This window comes from Bubalus kerabau, chromosome 12, assembly GCF_029407905.1.
Source record: "Bubalus kerabau isolate K-KA32 ecotype Philippines breed swamp buffalo chromosome 12, PCC_UOA_SB_1v2, whole genome shotgun sequence".
Lineage (NCBI taxonomy): Eukaryota > Metazoa > Chordata > Mammalia > Artiodactyla > Bovidae > Bubalus > Bubalus kerabau.
The window spans coordinates 72,451,047-72,464,171 of NC_073635.1; the positions used below are offsets into that span (position 1 = coordinate 72,451,047).

The 13,125-nt window shown below is 42.0% G+C and overlaps 1 protein-coding gene across 1 annotated transcript in view; it reads left to right on the forward strand.

Moving 5' to 3' along the window:
* The window catches only part of LOC129624644 (ATP-binding cassette sub-family C member 4-like), a 182,120-nt gene that overhangs the window by 32,936 nt on the left and 136,059 nt on the right, over positions 1–13,125 (forward strand). The window contains exons 4-8 of the mRNA XM_055542797.1: positions 1,480–1,704; positions 6,485–6,574; positions 8,897–9,060; positions 10,322–10,447; positions 11,771–12,020. Coding sequence (XP_055398772.1) covers positions 1,480–1,704; positions 6,485–6,574; positions 8,897–9,060; positions 10,322–10,447; positions 11,771–12,020 — 855 coding nt within the window. The remainder of the gene's footprint in view (positions 1–1,479; positions 1,705–6,484; positions 6,575–8,896; positions 9,061–10,321; positions 10,448–11,770; positions 12,021–13,125) is intronic.

The following is a 13,125-nucleotide window of genomic DNA, read 5'->3' on the forward strand; positions in this document are numbered from 1 at the left end:
TGTGTAGTGGCTGTTTGGAAGGCTGGGTAGGTTTTTCCATTCCTTTGCCTTTTTCTTTGGAAAAGAAACTTGCTTTCCCTAAGTCTCACTCAGGGTGGAAGCCTCAGTGCACCCTGAGTCAATTGGTTTAGGCCTTGAGGAAGAGAAGGTTGATAACATTTCTTCCAAACCACCAACTTCAGTGGATGGTGGATCAAGAACTACGGAAGACATGATTTTTTAGCTTGGCCTCCACCATGTTTAATTTTTTACTCCAAGCAACATTCCATCTTCTAAAGGGTAGAGGCATACTGAGGCAGTGCTCTCGGGAGCTGAGAGCCTGCAGAGCTGCCAAACCTGGTTTCTTTGTGGTACTCCAGCCAACGCTGGTTTCCATTCCATGGATCTATGTGTGGAGTTTGGGGTAGAAAAGGGTGGATGTGTTTGTGCCAGTGTCTCGGTTCATAAGGACTGATGAAGAAGGTGATGAAAGCGTGTCTCCCATACATGAACCATATTGACTTTCTATTGGGCTGGGACATTGAGAGTATGGGGGACAGGGGCAGGCTGCCAGCAGGCTTGTTCCTGTGGAAGCAGATTTCTTCCTCTTCTTCTGCCACCTTTTTCTTTATTCATCTTAAGGCTCAGTTGGCATTGAGCCTGTTTGTGATATTTGTTGAGCATCCACGGTGTGCTAAGCACAATGTACTAAGGCTTTACTATGTTTGAATGGAAAATTTTTCCTTAAGGTTAAACTGTTGCTTGCTTGTCTTATAGGAGATAATAAATCTGTATATTTTTCTTTTAAATTAGTCATGAATGTAGCATTTTGTCAAAATGTATTTTAAACATGCTAATGTTAAAAGTGGACTGCAGCCATGAAATTAAAAGGCGCTTACTCCTTGGAAGAAAAGTTATGACCAACCTAGATAGCATATTCAAAAGTAGAGACATTACTTTGCCAACAAAGGTCCGTCTAGTCAAGGCTATGGTTTTTCCAGTGGTCATGTATGGATGTGAGGGTTGGACTGTGAAGAAGGCTGAGTGCTGAAGAATTGATGCTTTTGAACTGTGGTGTTGGAGAAGACTCTTGAGAGTCCCTTGGACTGCAAGGAGATCCAACCAGGCCATTCTGAAGGAGATCAGCCCTGGGATTTCTTTGGAAGGAATAATGCTAAAGCTGAAACTCCAGTACTTTGGCAACCTCATGTGAAGAGTTGACTCATTGGGGAAGCTCTCTGATGCTGGGAGGGATTGGGGGCAGGAAGAGAAGGGGACGACAGAGGATGTGATGGCTTGATGGCATCACTGACTCGATGGACATGAGTTTGGGTGACCTCCATGAGTTCGTGATGGACAGGGAGGCCTGGCGTGCTGTGACTCATGGGGTCGCAAAGAGTCGGACAGAATTGAGCGACTGAACTGAACTGAATGATAAAAGCAAATCTTGTGTAAAGAAAAATTGACATCCCTAATTAAGACTTTTTTCTTTTCTTTTAGGAAGGCACCAGAGTAGTTCAACCCATATTTTTGGGGAAAATGATTAGTTATGTTGAAAACTATGATCCCAATGATTCTGCCACTTTACACGAAGCCTACGGCTACGCGGCAGGGCTGAGCACCTGCGTGCTCGTGTGGGCCGTTCTGCGCCACTTGTACTTCTACCACATGCAGCGTGTGGGGATGAGGCTGAGAGTAGCCCTGTGCCATATGATCTACCGCAAGGTGAGTGTCACTAGGTAAAATGGTGTGTTCCTCTCTTGATGGATCAGCACCACTTAGGGAATGCTCTCTATAAACTACAAATTTTGTAACTGGAATCGTTTACACCTTCCTAGAGAAGCTTGCTTTTGCATCAAGCCAAGTTTGTTGTTGTTGAAGCAAACTTTACCAATAAATAATGAAAAGTTTTCTTTTGAGATCAAGTGTGGGCTGTCCTTGACAACTTTTAGCCATAGGCTGTTACATAATAACCACTAAATTTGTACTGTAAAATATTAAATTAATATTCAAGAATAAGTATGAAAAGTATCAAGTTGATTTTCAATGTCTTCATGCCCAAATCCCATAGTGCGGTTTCTGTAAAATTTTTGTTGTCATTCATTAATGCCTTCAGTTACATCAAATTTGTATTTAAAGGTAAACTTCAGAGATTGGATCTATAAAACTATATCTAAGAGCAGAGAATGTATTTGATAAAGGGAATGATTCTAATTTAAAAACACCCATCTAATTATATTCAATATAATTATGTTTGCTAGAGAAAAATATAAAGAGAATTCATGCTAAAGATAGACTCACTCCTTATATTTTATAGATAATTCGTGTAATGGTATGAAAGAAAATAGGATATTTGAGATGAAACTTGAAATTTTATATTGTTTTATTAATTCTAGAGATAATTTGTTGCTCTTCATTTACATTATTTTAATACAATATTTCCTTTTATTTTTAGTTTGCATTGTATCAGTTTTAATAAGAGCTGATTTAATGTGTTTAGTGATTTTGTATTGAGGAATGCCATGAAATTATTCCATAGTTTACCCTTGTCTAAACTAGGGTAAAAAGAATAAGGCTTTCAGGTATCTTTACAAAGGTATTGCCACAGATACATCAGTGTCAAGAGCCGAAGGGCTCTGTATAAACTTGATTTTGGATATGTCTTTGCCTTAGACTGTTTAAAAAAAAATCCTTATTTGACTGTATTGTATCCTTGAAATTTTCAAAGAGAGTAGATCTTAAATGTTCTCACCACACAGAAAAACATCTATTTCTGTTTTATTGACTATGCCAAAGCCTTTGACTGTGTGGATCACAATAAACTGTGGAAAATTCTAAAAGAGATGGGAATACTAGACCACCTGACCTGCCTCTTGAGAAATCTGTATGCAGGTCAGGAAGCAACAGTTATAACTGAACATGGAACAACAGAATGGTTCCAAATAGGAAAAGGAGTACGTCAAGGCTGTATATTGTCACCCTGCTTATTTAACTTATATGCAGAGTACATCATGAGAAACCCTGGGCTGGAAGAAACACAAGCTGGAATCAAGATTGCTGGGAGAAATATCAATAACCTCAGATATGCAGATGACGCCACCCTTATGGCAGAAAGTGAAGAGGAATTAAAAAGCCTCTTGATGAAAGAGAAAGTGGAGAGTAAAAAAGTTGGCTTAAAGCTCAACATTCAGAAAACGAAGATCATGGCATCTGGTCCCATCACTTCATGGGAAATAGATGGGGAAACAGTGGAAACAGTGTTAGACTTTATTTTTGGGGGGCTCCAAAATCACTGCAGATGGTGACTGCAGCCATGAAATTAAAAGATGCTTAGTCCTTGGAAGGAAAGTTATGACCAACCTAGATAGCATATTCAAAAGCAGAGACATGACTTTGCCAACAAAGGTTCGTCTAGTCAAGGCTATGGTTTTTCCTGTGGTCATGTATGGATGTGAGAGTTGGACTGTGAAGAAGGCTGAGTGCCGAAGAATTGATGCTTTTGAACTGTGGTGTTTTAGAAGACTCTTGAGAGTCCCTTTGACTGCAAGGAGATCCAACCAGTCCATTCTGAAGGAGATCTGCCCTGGGATTTCTTTGAAAGGAACGATGCTAAAGCTGAAACTCCAGTATTTTGGCCACCTCTTGCAAAGAGTTGACTCATTGGAAAAGACTCTGATGCTGGGAGGGATTGGGGGCAGGAGGAGAAGGGGACGACAGAGGATGAGATGGCTGGATGGTATCACTGACTCGATGGACGTGAGTCTCAGTGAACTCCAGGAGATGGTGATGGACAGGGAAGACTGGTGTGCTGCGATTCATGGGGCTGCAAAGAGTTGGACACGACTGAGCGACTGAACTGAACTGAACTGAACACATGTTAAATAGGATAACTATATTAGGTAGTGGATACTTTAAGTGGTTTTTACTACAGTAACCATTTCCCAGTGTGTATTTATACCAAAGTATCATGTTGTAACCTTAAACATATGCAATTTTTATTAATAAATAAAGTCCTCATTGAAAGAGAAAACCAAGCAGCTTAAATTGAAAATATTACTTCTTTTACCTGGCTGCTGCTTATCTAGAGCTTCTGCTTCTTCGGAATACTTTTTTCAGCAGAAAATGAGATGTCTTTTCCTCATCTGTCCTTGAGCAGAGTCTTGTACTTTTCAGGATTGTGTGAAACTGGGGACCTGGCATCTCACTGTCTTGTCTGACAACAGCATCTGAGCTGCTTTCCTTCTGGGTGATCTAGAAGTTGCAGCTGTGCCCACAAACTGCAGTCAGTGGTCTTCACTGTCATTTATCATCTTCTTTGTTATTCTGTTGCATCTTTAACCATTTAGGAGATGGATACTCAAATTTCCCCACAAATTGGCTAAATGTTTGTCTTTCCAGATCATACTTAACTCTCATAATAGTTGTGAAATTTTACCTGAACCGTGTTGTGAAACCTTAAGTTAGGTGTGAGGTGATGCTTTAGTCAAAGCTCACTCTTGGCTGCACAGGTGAGTCATTGTGTACCTGTGTTTCTTCCTCTTCCCACCACACTTTGGAATCTTGCCTTTGGGAAATGTGATCTGACCTTGCACACTGGCTTATGTGAATGTAAATATCTCCCAAGAAGTTCATTTACTGCCTTGATTTTACCTAAATGTTGGCCCTATATGAAGTCAGGAATTATGGGGATTATAACATAGACATAACTTGAAATTCCATAAACCTGGAAAAGACAAATTTCCTCATGCACAGCCTTGCATCCAGAGTCCTGCTGGGGTGCAGAAACAGGACACTTCTTTTCAGGTTACAGGTGAGCTGATTCTTTAGGGCACAGTTGGTGCTGCCGAGCAGCTCTGAAAGGCCCCTCTGAACTTCTGTAGTTCATGCTCAGGCTCCACCTCCTGATCGCTGGTCCTGGGGAGGAATCAGATTTGGCATTAGAAATGGAGTGGCTGCTAAGCCCGTAGCTATAGTTTGTTCTGACCATGGATTCCAGGCTGGGGCAGGTCTCCAGGAGGTCTCTAAGGCTGTGCATATTCCACTCCTAAAATGGCCCATTCAGCATTTCATGCTTTTTGCAGCTGAATTTTGAATGATTGTGAAGGAGGTATTGTATATAAAAATGACTTGCCATTTCCACAGCTTTGGTAAAATTACCTTTGGCTTTTGATCATTGTTTTTGTTGTGGTGGTGGTGGTAAATTACATCCAGTGTAAAGTTGACCATTTTCACTCCTTTTAAGTACAGCATCTAGTGGCATTAGGCACACTCACATTGTTGTGCAGCCATCACCATTATCATCTCTGGAACTTTTTCTTTTTCCCAAACTGAACCTCTGCATCCATTAAACACTAACTCCCCAACCCCTCTCCCCACACCCAGCACCATTCTACTTCTTATCTCTGTGAATTTGAGTACTTCAGTACTTCATGTAAGTGGAATCATACAGTGTTTGTCATTTTGTGTGAGGCTTATGTTCTGTAGCACGATGTCTTCAAGGTTCATCCATGTTGTGGCAGGTGTCAGAATTTAATTCCTTTTTAAAGCTCAGTAGTCTTCCACTATAGGCCTATGCAACATTCTGTGTGTTTGCTCATCTGTCAATGGACAGTTGTTTCCACATTTTAACTATTGTGAACATTGCTGCTGTGAATATGAGTGTACAAATTGTCTGTTCAAGTTTGTGTTTTTAGTTTTCTTGAGTGTATCCTTAGAAGTGTAATTGCTGTATTGTATGCTAATGCCATGTTTAATTTTTGAAGAACTTCCGTATTCTCTTCCATTGTGGTTATATCATTTTACCCTCTCACTTGATCATTATTTTCTTCTTTACTTGAGGAGTAAAGAAAAAGTTTCTTATGAAGTATGACATTTTGTTTGGATCAGTGGCTCTAGTTGGTCTGTTGAAGCAGCTCCTGGTGTCTTTTCAGCTTCCTCAGATCTCTAGGGTATTTTTCTTACTAAAAAAAGGGATTGAGCAACCGGGGTTGTGTATTTCGTAAAATCAGCAGACTGGCATCAAGACCACAGTTTCCTCACAGGAACAGTGTTTTCAACCTCATACTTGCTCATTTCAGAATGAGGAAACTAAGCCCAAAGTGTTTAAATATTGTCACCCACAGGATGAATGATTGAATCCAAGTCTCCGAATTTCTTTCCTAAGGCAACCTCTCCAGTCTCATCTAATTTGGCTAAAAGTTACTTAGTTGGCTCCTAAGTCTAAACCTACACCCTTTAACCTTCAGACAGGTGCAAGTTCACTGAAACGGGGTGGATTTTGCTTTTACATCCGGCTCCTCCCTTTGCTGTCCTTGTGGTTGGTGCTGCTGCCACACTGAGGAGTTAGAGGCTGAAGAAGGGTCCCTAGAGTCCCGCTTTCAGGGGTCATTCTGCTTTTGCTGATATCACTCAGGACCCCTGGAGCACATGCTCCATTGTGTTATGTTCTAAGATGACTTGATATCACCTTAGGAATCCAGTTCTCTGTCTCCCTCTCTCATTTCAGGCCCTTCACCTAAGTAGCTCGGCCATGGGAAAGACCACCACAGGCCAGATAGTCAACCTGCTGTCCAACGACGTGAACAGGTTTGACCAGGTGAGCTGCCCCTGAGGGATACTCTTCCATTTCCTGTTTTTCTCACTGGGTTCAGCTTATTGGGATGCCAGGTGCCAGGGTTTGGTGTCAGCCAGGGTTCTGTTGAGGATATAAGACAAAGGTTCTATTTATCCAACTTTCACTTCTGTGTGCAAATTTGAAGTAATTATATATATAGTTTCATAAGTGAGAGTTTTGTTTTTCTAATAATAAATGGCAGCAGTGTTCTTGCCCAGCTTGGTTAGTGTCCTAAGGGGTCCTCCTGGAGCGGCCCTTCTTGGCATGAGGTGTAGGTGTTGCTGAACTGTCTTCCTCCTCCTCTAGGTGATGAAGGCCTGGTGGTCAGGGATTGTTTTCTCCCCTGCACCCTGTTCAGTGCCTGCTGCATAGGGAGCCTTCAAGTTGGTGGTCCCCAGACACGATCTCCTCTCTGCTGTCCCCACACACTCTTTTTTCCACTGACCTTAAGCATAGATCACATGACCCAGAACATCGTATCTGTTGGTCAGATATGTGTTGTAACAGACATTTCTCTTTCCAGTATTCATTCATCAAACATGAAGTAAGGCCCCTACTCACTTTTAGGGATGCATAAAGCTTAGTTTCTGCCCTAGAGAAGCCACAGTCTATCAGGGAGGTAAACACACAAGTAATTACTGGAGAGATCATTAGGTACCATAATACAGGCTTTCCTGGGATGCTGGGGAGCCCAGGGGAGATGGGGGCTAAACTCTGGGATGCAGAGCATTTGGGGAAGCCCTGAGCTCATCTATGTTGTGGTCAATATCCACATCTTTCCTCATTGCTGATGGTCTGATTCTCCCAGGACATCCCTGAAGTCAACCCTGTGCTGCCCTGAGACAGTGTCATCTGGGGTGGACACTTGGATTTCTGTTTTAGCAGGTTTAAAAGCCAGTGAGATAATTTCTATTTAGGTTTCTGTCTGTTCTTTCAGAGCATATTGTTCCTATTCTCTGTCCTTAATGGCTTTTTTACCATCCCAAAGAGAGGCTATGCTAAAGAATGCTCAAACTACCGCACAATTGCACTCATCTCACACGCTAGTAAAGTAATGCTCAAAATTCGCCAAGCCAGGCTTCAGCAATACATGAACTGTGAACTTCCAGATGTTCAAGCTGGTTTTAGAAAAGGCGAGGAAAGAGCTCAAATTGCCAACATCCTCTGGATCATGGAAAAAGGAAGAGAGTTCCAGAAAAACATCTACTTCAGCTTTATTGACTATGTCAAAGCGTTTGACTGTGTGCACCACAATAAACTGTGGAAAATTCTTCAAGTGATGGGAATACCAGACCACTTGACCTGCCTCTTGAGAAAACTGTATGCAGGTCAGGAAACAACAGTTAGAACTGGACATGGAACAACAGATTGGTTCCAAATAGGAAGAGGAGTACATCAAGGCTGTGTATTGTCACCCTGCTTATTTAACTTATATGCAGAGTACATCATGAGAAACGCTGGGCTGGAGGAAGCACAAGCTGGAACCAAGATTGCTGGGAGAAATATCAATAACCTCAGATATGCAGATGACAGCACCTTTATGGCAGAAAGTGAAGAACTAAAGAGCCTCTTGACAAAACTGAAAGAGGAGAGTGAAAAAGTTGGCTTAAAGCTCAACTTTCAGAAAACTAAGATCATGGTATCCAGTCCTGTCACTTCATGGCAAATACAGTGGCTGATTTTATTTTTTTGGGCTCCAAAATCACTGCCGATTGTGACTGCAGCCATAAAATTAAAATACACTTACTCCTTGGAAGAAACGTTATGACCAACCTAGACAGCAGATTAAAAAGCAGAGACATTACTTTGTCAACAAAGGTCTGTCTAGTCACGGCTATGGTTTTTCCAGTGGTCATGTATGGATGTGGGAGTTGGACTATAAAGAAAGCTGAGTGCCGAAGAATTGATGCTTTTAAACTGTGGTGTTGGAGAAGACTCTTGAGAGTCCCTTGGACTGCAAGGAGGTTCAACCAGTCCATTCTAAAGGAAATCAGTCCTGGATGTTCATTGGAAGGACTGATGTTGAAGCTGAAACTCCAATACTTTGGCCACCTCATGCAAATTGCTTACTCATTTGAAATGACCCTGATGCTGGGAATGATTGAAGGCAGGAAGAGAAGGGGATGACAGAGAATGAGATGGTTGGATAGTATCACCGACTCATTGGACATGAGTTTGGGTAAACTCTGGGTGTTAGTAATTTACATGGAGGCCTGGTGTGGTGCGGTTCATGGGGTCACAAAGAGTCAGACAGGATTGAGTGACTGAACTGAACTGAAGAAGGCTTTGTCTTTCTCTTTTAAGGTAACGATGTTCTTGCACTATCTGTGGGTGGGGCCACTGCAGGCTGTCGCAGTGATCACCCTGCTCTGGATGGAAATAGGAATATCATGTCTTGCTGGGATGGCAGTTCTCATTATTCTTCTGCTTTTGCAAAGCTACTTCGGGAAGTTGTTTTCATCACTCCGGTAAGAGAAACACTTCTTTTAAAAATTGATAATACATAATTGGTAACATCCACAGTCTGCTTGATGCTTTTGTTCAAAAACAAGACAAATGCCTTCTCTAGTCTCTTATTTTGGAGAAGGAAATGGCAACCCACTCCAGTATTCTTGCCTGGAGAATCCCAGGGACAGAGGAGCCTAGTGGGCTGCCGTCTATGGGGTCTCACAGAGTCGGACACAACTGAAGCGACTTAGAAGCAGCAGCAGCAGCAGCAGTCTCTTCTTTGTGTGAGTTGTAGACCCTACAAGCTTAGCCAGTGGAAGTGCCAGCCTTAAACTGAAGGCTGATCCTGAAACCGGAACGGGGAATGCATTCACTGGGTCCTCTTGGCACCGTATCTGAAAAAGTAGAGTGCCCTTCAGCAGAATTTACCCATGTCCAAGTTATTTAAATATTGTTAAATAGTAATAATCTATTAGCCCCATTTCTCACTGCATATATTTTGGCTATGCTTGTGTTGGAGCCTTTCAGGTATTTATTCATGTTTCCATTAAGTTATAAGCTCTCCAAGTGCCAGGCTGATCTACATTGTGTCTTTATGAAGCCCCACAGTCACAGCAGCACATGTGACAGAAAAGCAGTTGGTGCTGAGTTAGATTGAAGTAGGTCCCAGAGGGTTGGAGGTGGGTGGTTGTCAGGTGATGGAGATGTTGTGCTATTTGAAGCTCACTGAGTTTTTGTGTTTGTTGTGTGTATGTAGTTCTGTGCTTGGTGTCTTTCTTTATTCGGAATTTCCTTTCCTTTTTTTGCTGGAGAGAGAGATACTCCCTATCCTTCGAGGCCCTGTTCCAGTGCTACCAGGTCTCTGAAGCTCTTCTTGTTCTCCTTTCCTGGTGGAATTAAGAGTCCCATCTTTTCTGCTCACCAGAAATTCTCTCCTATTTTATTAAAGCACAGACTCTGTCTTCCTGGATGTCTTTCTGCCTCCCTACCTGACCGTGACCTCTTTGAGCAAATGGTTTGTATCTGACACATTTCAGGTCTCTTTTAGCCGATGCTACACATTGTCCAAGTTACTTCTTGAAACGTACTGAATGGTTGACTTCCTAGTTGAAGCCTTTTTCTCCATTTGTACTTTGAGTAGGACCTGCTTGTGTTCTAAGTGCAAAAGGGCTGTAGAGAATAATTTTATTCCTAGCCCCACCCCCGTGCTCACTCCTGCTGCTGCTGCTGAGGAAAGTTGGGCTGTGGTCACTAAGGCTCATCTCACATCTGTCCCCTCAGGAGTGAGACCGCTGCTCTCACAGACAAGAGGATCAGGACCATGAGTGAAGTCATAACTGGCATCAGAACAATAAAAATGAATGCTTGGGAAAAGTCATTTATGGATCTTATTACCAGACTGAGAAGGTAAGTTTATATATATAGATGTCACTCCATATTTTCATGCTTTATTTCCTATTCTATTGGATACTTTAGCTGTCTTACCAAAGAAGTGTTTAAGTTCATCTTCACATTAAGGTGAACTTAAATACTAACTATTCACTGCATCCCCTACATGTTGCAGTAGGGTTAGGAATAGTGGAGTATCACTTAACCTGCTCTTTCATTTGCCATCTTCTCAAAGGAAAAAATATATATACTACTTACTTATATAGGAATGAAATTCTAAGTAGTTCTTGATGTCTCAAACCCCAATAAGCAATGCTTTTAACATAGTATTTGAGACAATGACATTCAAACTAAAATTGTAATTTATGTTGATGGCTGATAACCAGGAAGATTATAGAGACTTGGTATACTTGTATTGAGCTGAACTGTATGAATCACTATTGTTCATTGTTGCTATGCTTAGTCGCTCAGTCGGATCTGACTCCTTGTGATCTCATGGATTGTAGTTCTCCAGGCTTCTCTGTCCATGGGAATACTGGAGTGACTTGCCATTTCCTCCTCCAGAGGATCTTACAGACCCAGGGATTGAACCTGTGTCTCCTGCATTGGAGGTGGATTTTTTACCACCATGAAAGCTCATGAATCACTATTATTCAATTCAAATGGAGCTTTGAAAATATTGTCCCTTTTGTTCTGCTTCATGTTTTTAGACTGTTTTTCCATCTTTAATTTAAATATCTGGTGAGCATTTCTCTGACCCCACCTTGTCACCTCTCACTTTGCACCTTTGTAGAGCCCATCTTCCTTCTACTCTGGCCTCCAAGCCTGACTCCAGCTCATCTTCAGGGTCCACATGTGTGTGACTTGCCTTGACTCCACTGCTCCGAGTTACATAGGCCAGCTCTGGGCTCCCTTGGGGGCTGTGATGACTGTCTCTGTCTATTGTCTCCCAATTTTGTGGCTGCTAATTCTCTTTGCCCACTAATTAATGAGCGCCTGGAGGGGACAGGACATGTCTTTCTGTGAGGAGCCTGGCACAGACTTGTGATTATGAATGTTTTTTGAATGAATGTTCAAACCCCGTCTGATTGACCCAAAATGTTTGCAAGTGTGACATTAAGCCTCCTTTTACTTGAAGGAGTGAAGTGGTGATGCAGTGTGTGGTCCTGGTGTTGGGCAGACTCCTGAGTGTGCACTATGCTAATGTCTCCATGATGTGGGGGATGGTTTATCTTAATCTGTGTCCATTCCCTAGAAAGGGGCCACTTACACAGGGCACTGAATTTGTGTCTTGTATGCTGATGCTTTTTATAAAACCTTTGTCCTACTTTCTTTTTACAGTAAGGAAATTTCCAAGATTCTGAAAAGTTCCTACCTTAGGGGCCTGAATTTGGCATCATTTTTCACTGTGAGCAAAATCATGATTTTTGTCACCTTCATCACCAATGAGCTCCTTGACAACCGGATCACAGCCAGCCAAGTGTTTGTGGTGGTGACGCTGTTTGAGGCTCTGCGGTTCTCGAGCTCCCTCTACATCCCCATGGCCATCGAGAAGGTGTCAGAGGCCCTCGTCAGCCTCCGAAGGATAAAGGTTTGGTGACAAATAATTTTTTTTCAGTTGTAGGTGGATTTTTTGTAAAATGCCTCCTTTTGTTTGGTATCACTCTGTTCTAGTTAGGTGATATTTAACTCTCTCAGTGCCAAAGCTGGCAGTCTTCCCAGAATGTTGTAGGTAATCCCTTTTCTTATTAGGTAGAGTGCATTACAGATATCATAAGACTGGTTCTCATGTAGGGGCAGTAGTATATATAAGTAGTAGTAGCATAGGGCTCTAGTGTAGTGATGTCTGCAGAGTGACTAAAGTGTCTAAAAGCAGGAGAAGCAAACAGAGTGCATCTCCTGTGCTGACTCCAATGACTGGGTAGTGACTGTGCACAGTCTCTGGGCCAGGAGGGGAGGAACTTGCTGAGAGCTCCCTGTTCCCTGCAGAGGAAGAGTGGCCTCAGATTCACTTAATTCTCTGTGTTCAAAATGAGTTCTTTCCTCCACAGATGTTTTGCTTGTTGGTGTCTGAGCCTGCCTTTTGTATCTGTCTTTTCATCCCTGTCCCCTTTTTATTTACTGCTTAATCCATTCTCTCTAGCTGCCTTCTTCTTTTTAAATTTGTAATTCCCACCAATATGTGAACTAAGAACTTCCAGATATACAAGCTGGATTTAGGAAAGGCAGAGGAACCAGAGATCAAATTGCCAACATCCATTGGATCATAGGAAAAGCAAGATAATTCCAGAAAAAAAAAAAATCTTCCTTTGCTTCATTGACTACAGTAAAGCTTTTGTCTGTGTGGATCACAACAAGCTGTGGAAAATTATGAAAGAGATGAGATATCAAACCACCTTACCTGCCTCCTGAGAGACCTGTATGTAGGTCAAGAAGCAACTGTTAGAACTGGACATGGAACAATGGACTAGTTCCAAATTGAAAAAGGAGTATGGCAAGGCTGTATATTGTCACCCTGCTTATTTAACTTATATGCAAAGTACATCATGTGAAATGCTGGGCAAAGGAGAATGAAAAAGCTGGCTTAATACTCAATATTCAAAAAACTAAGATCATGGCCTCTCATCCAATCATTTCATGGCAATAAATGGGGAAACAGTGGAAACAGTGACAGACTTAATTTTGTTGGGCTCCAA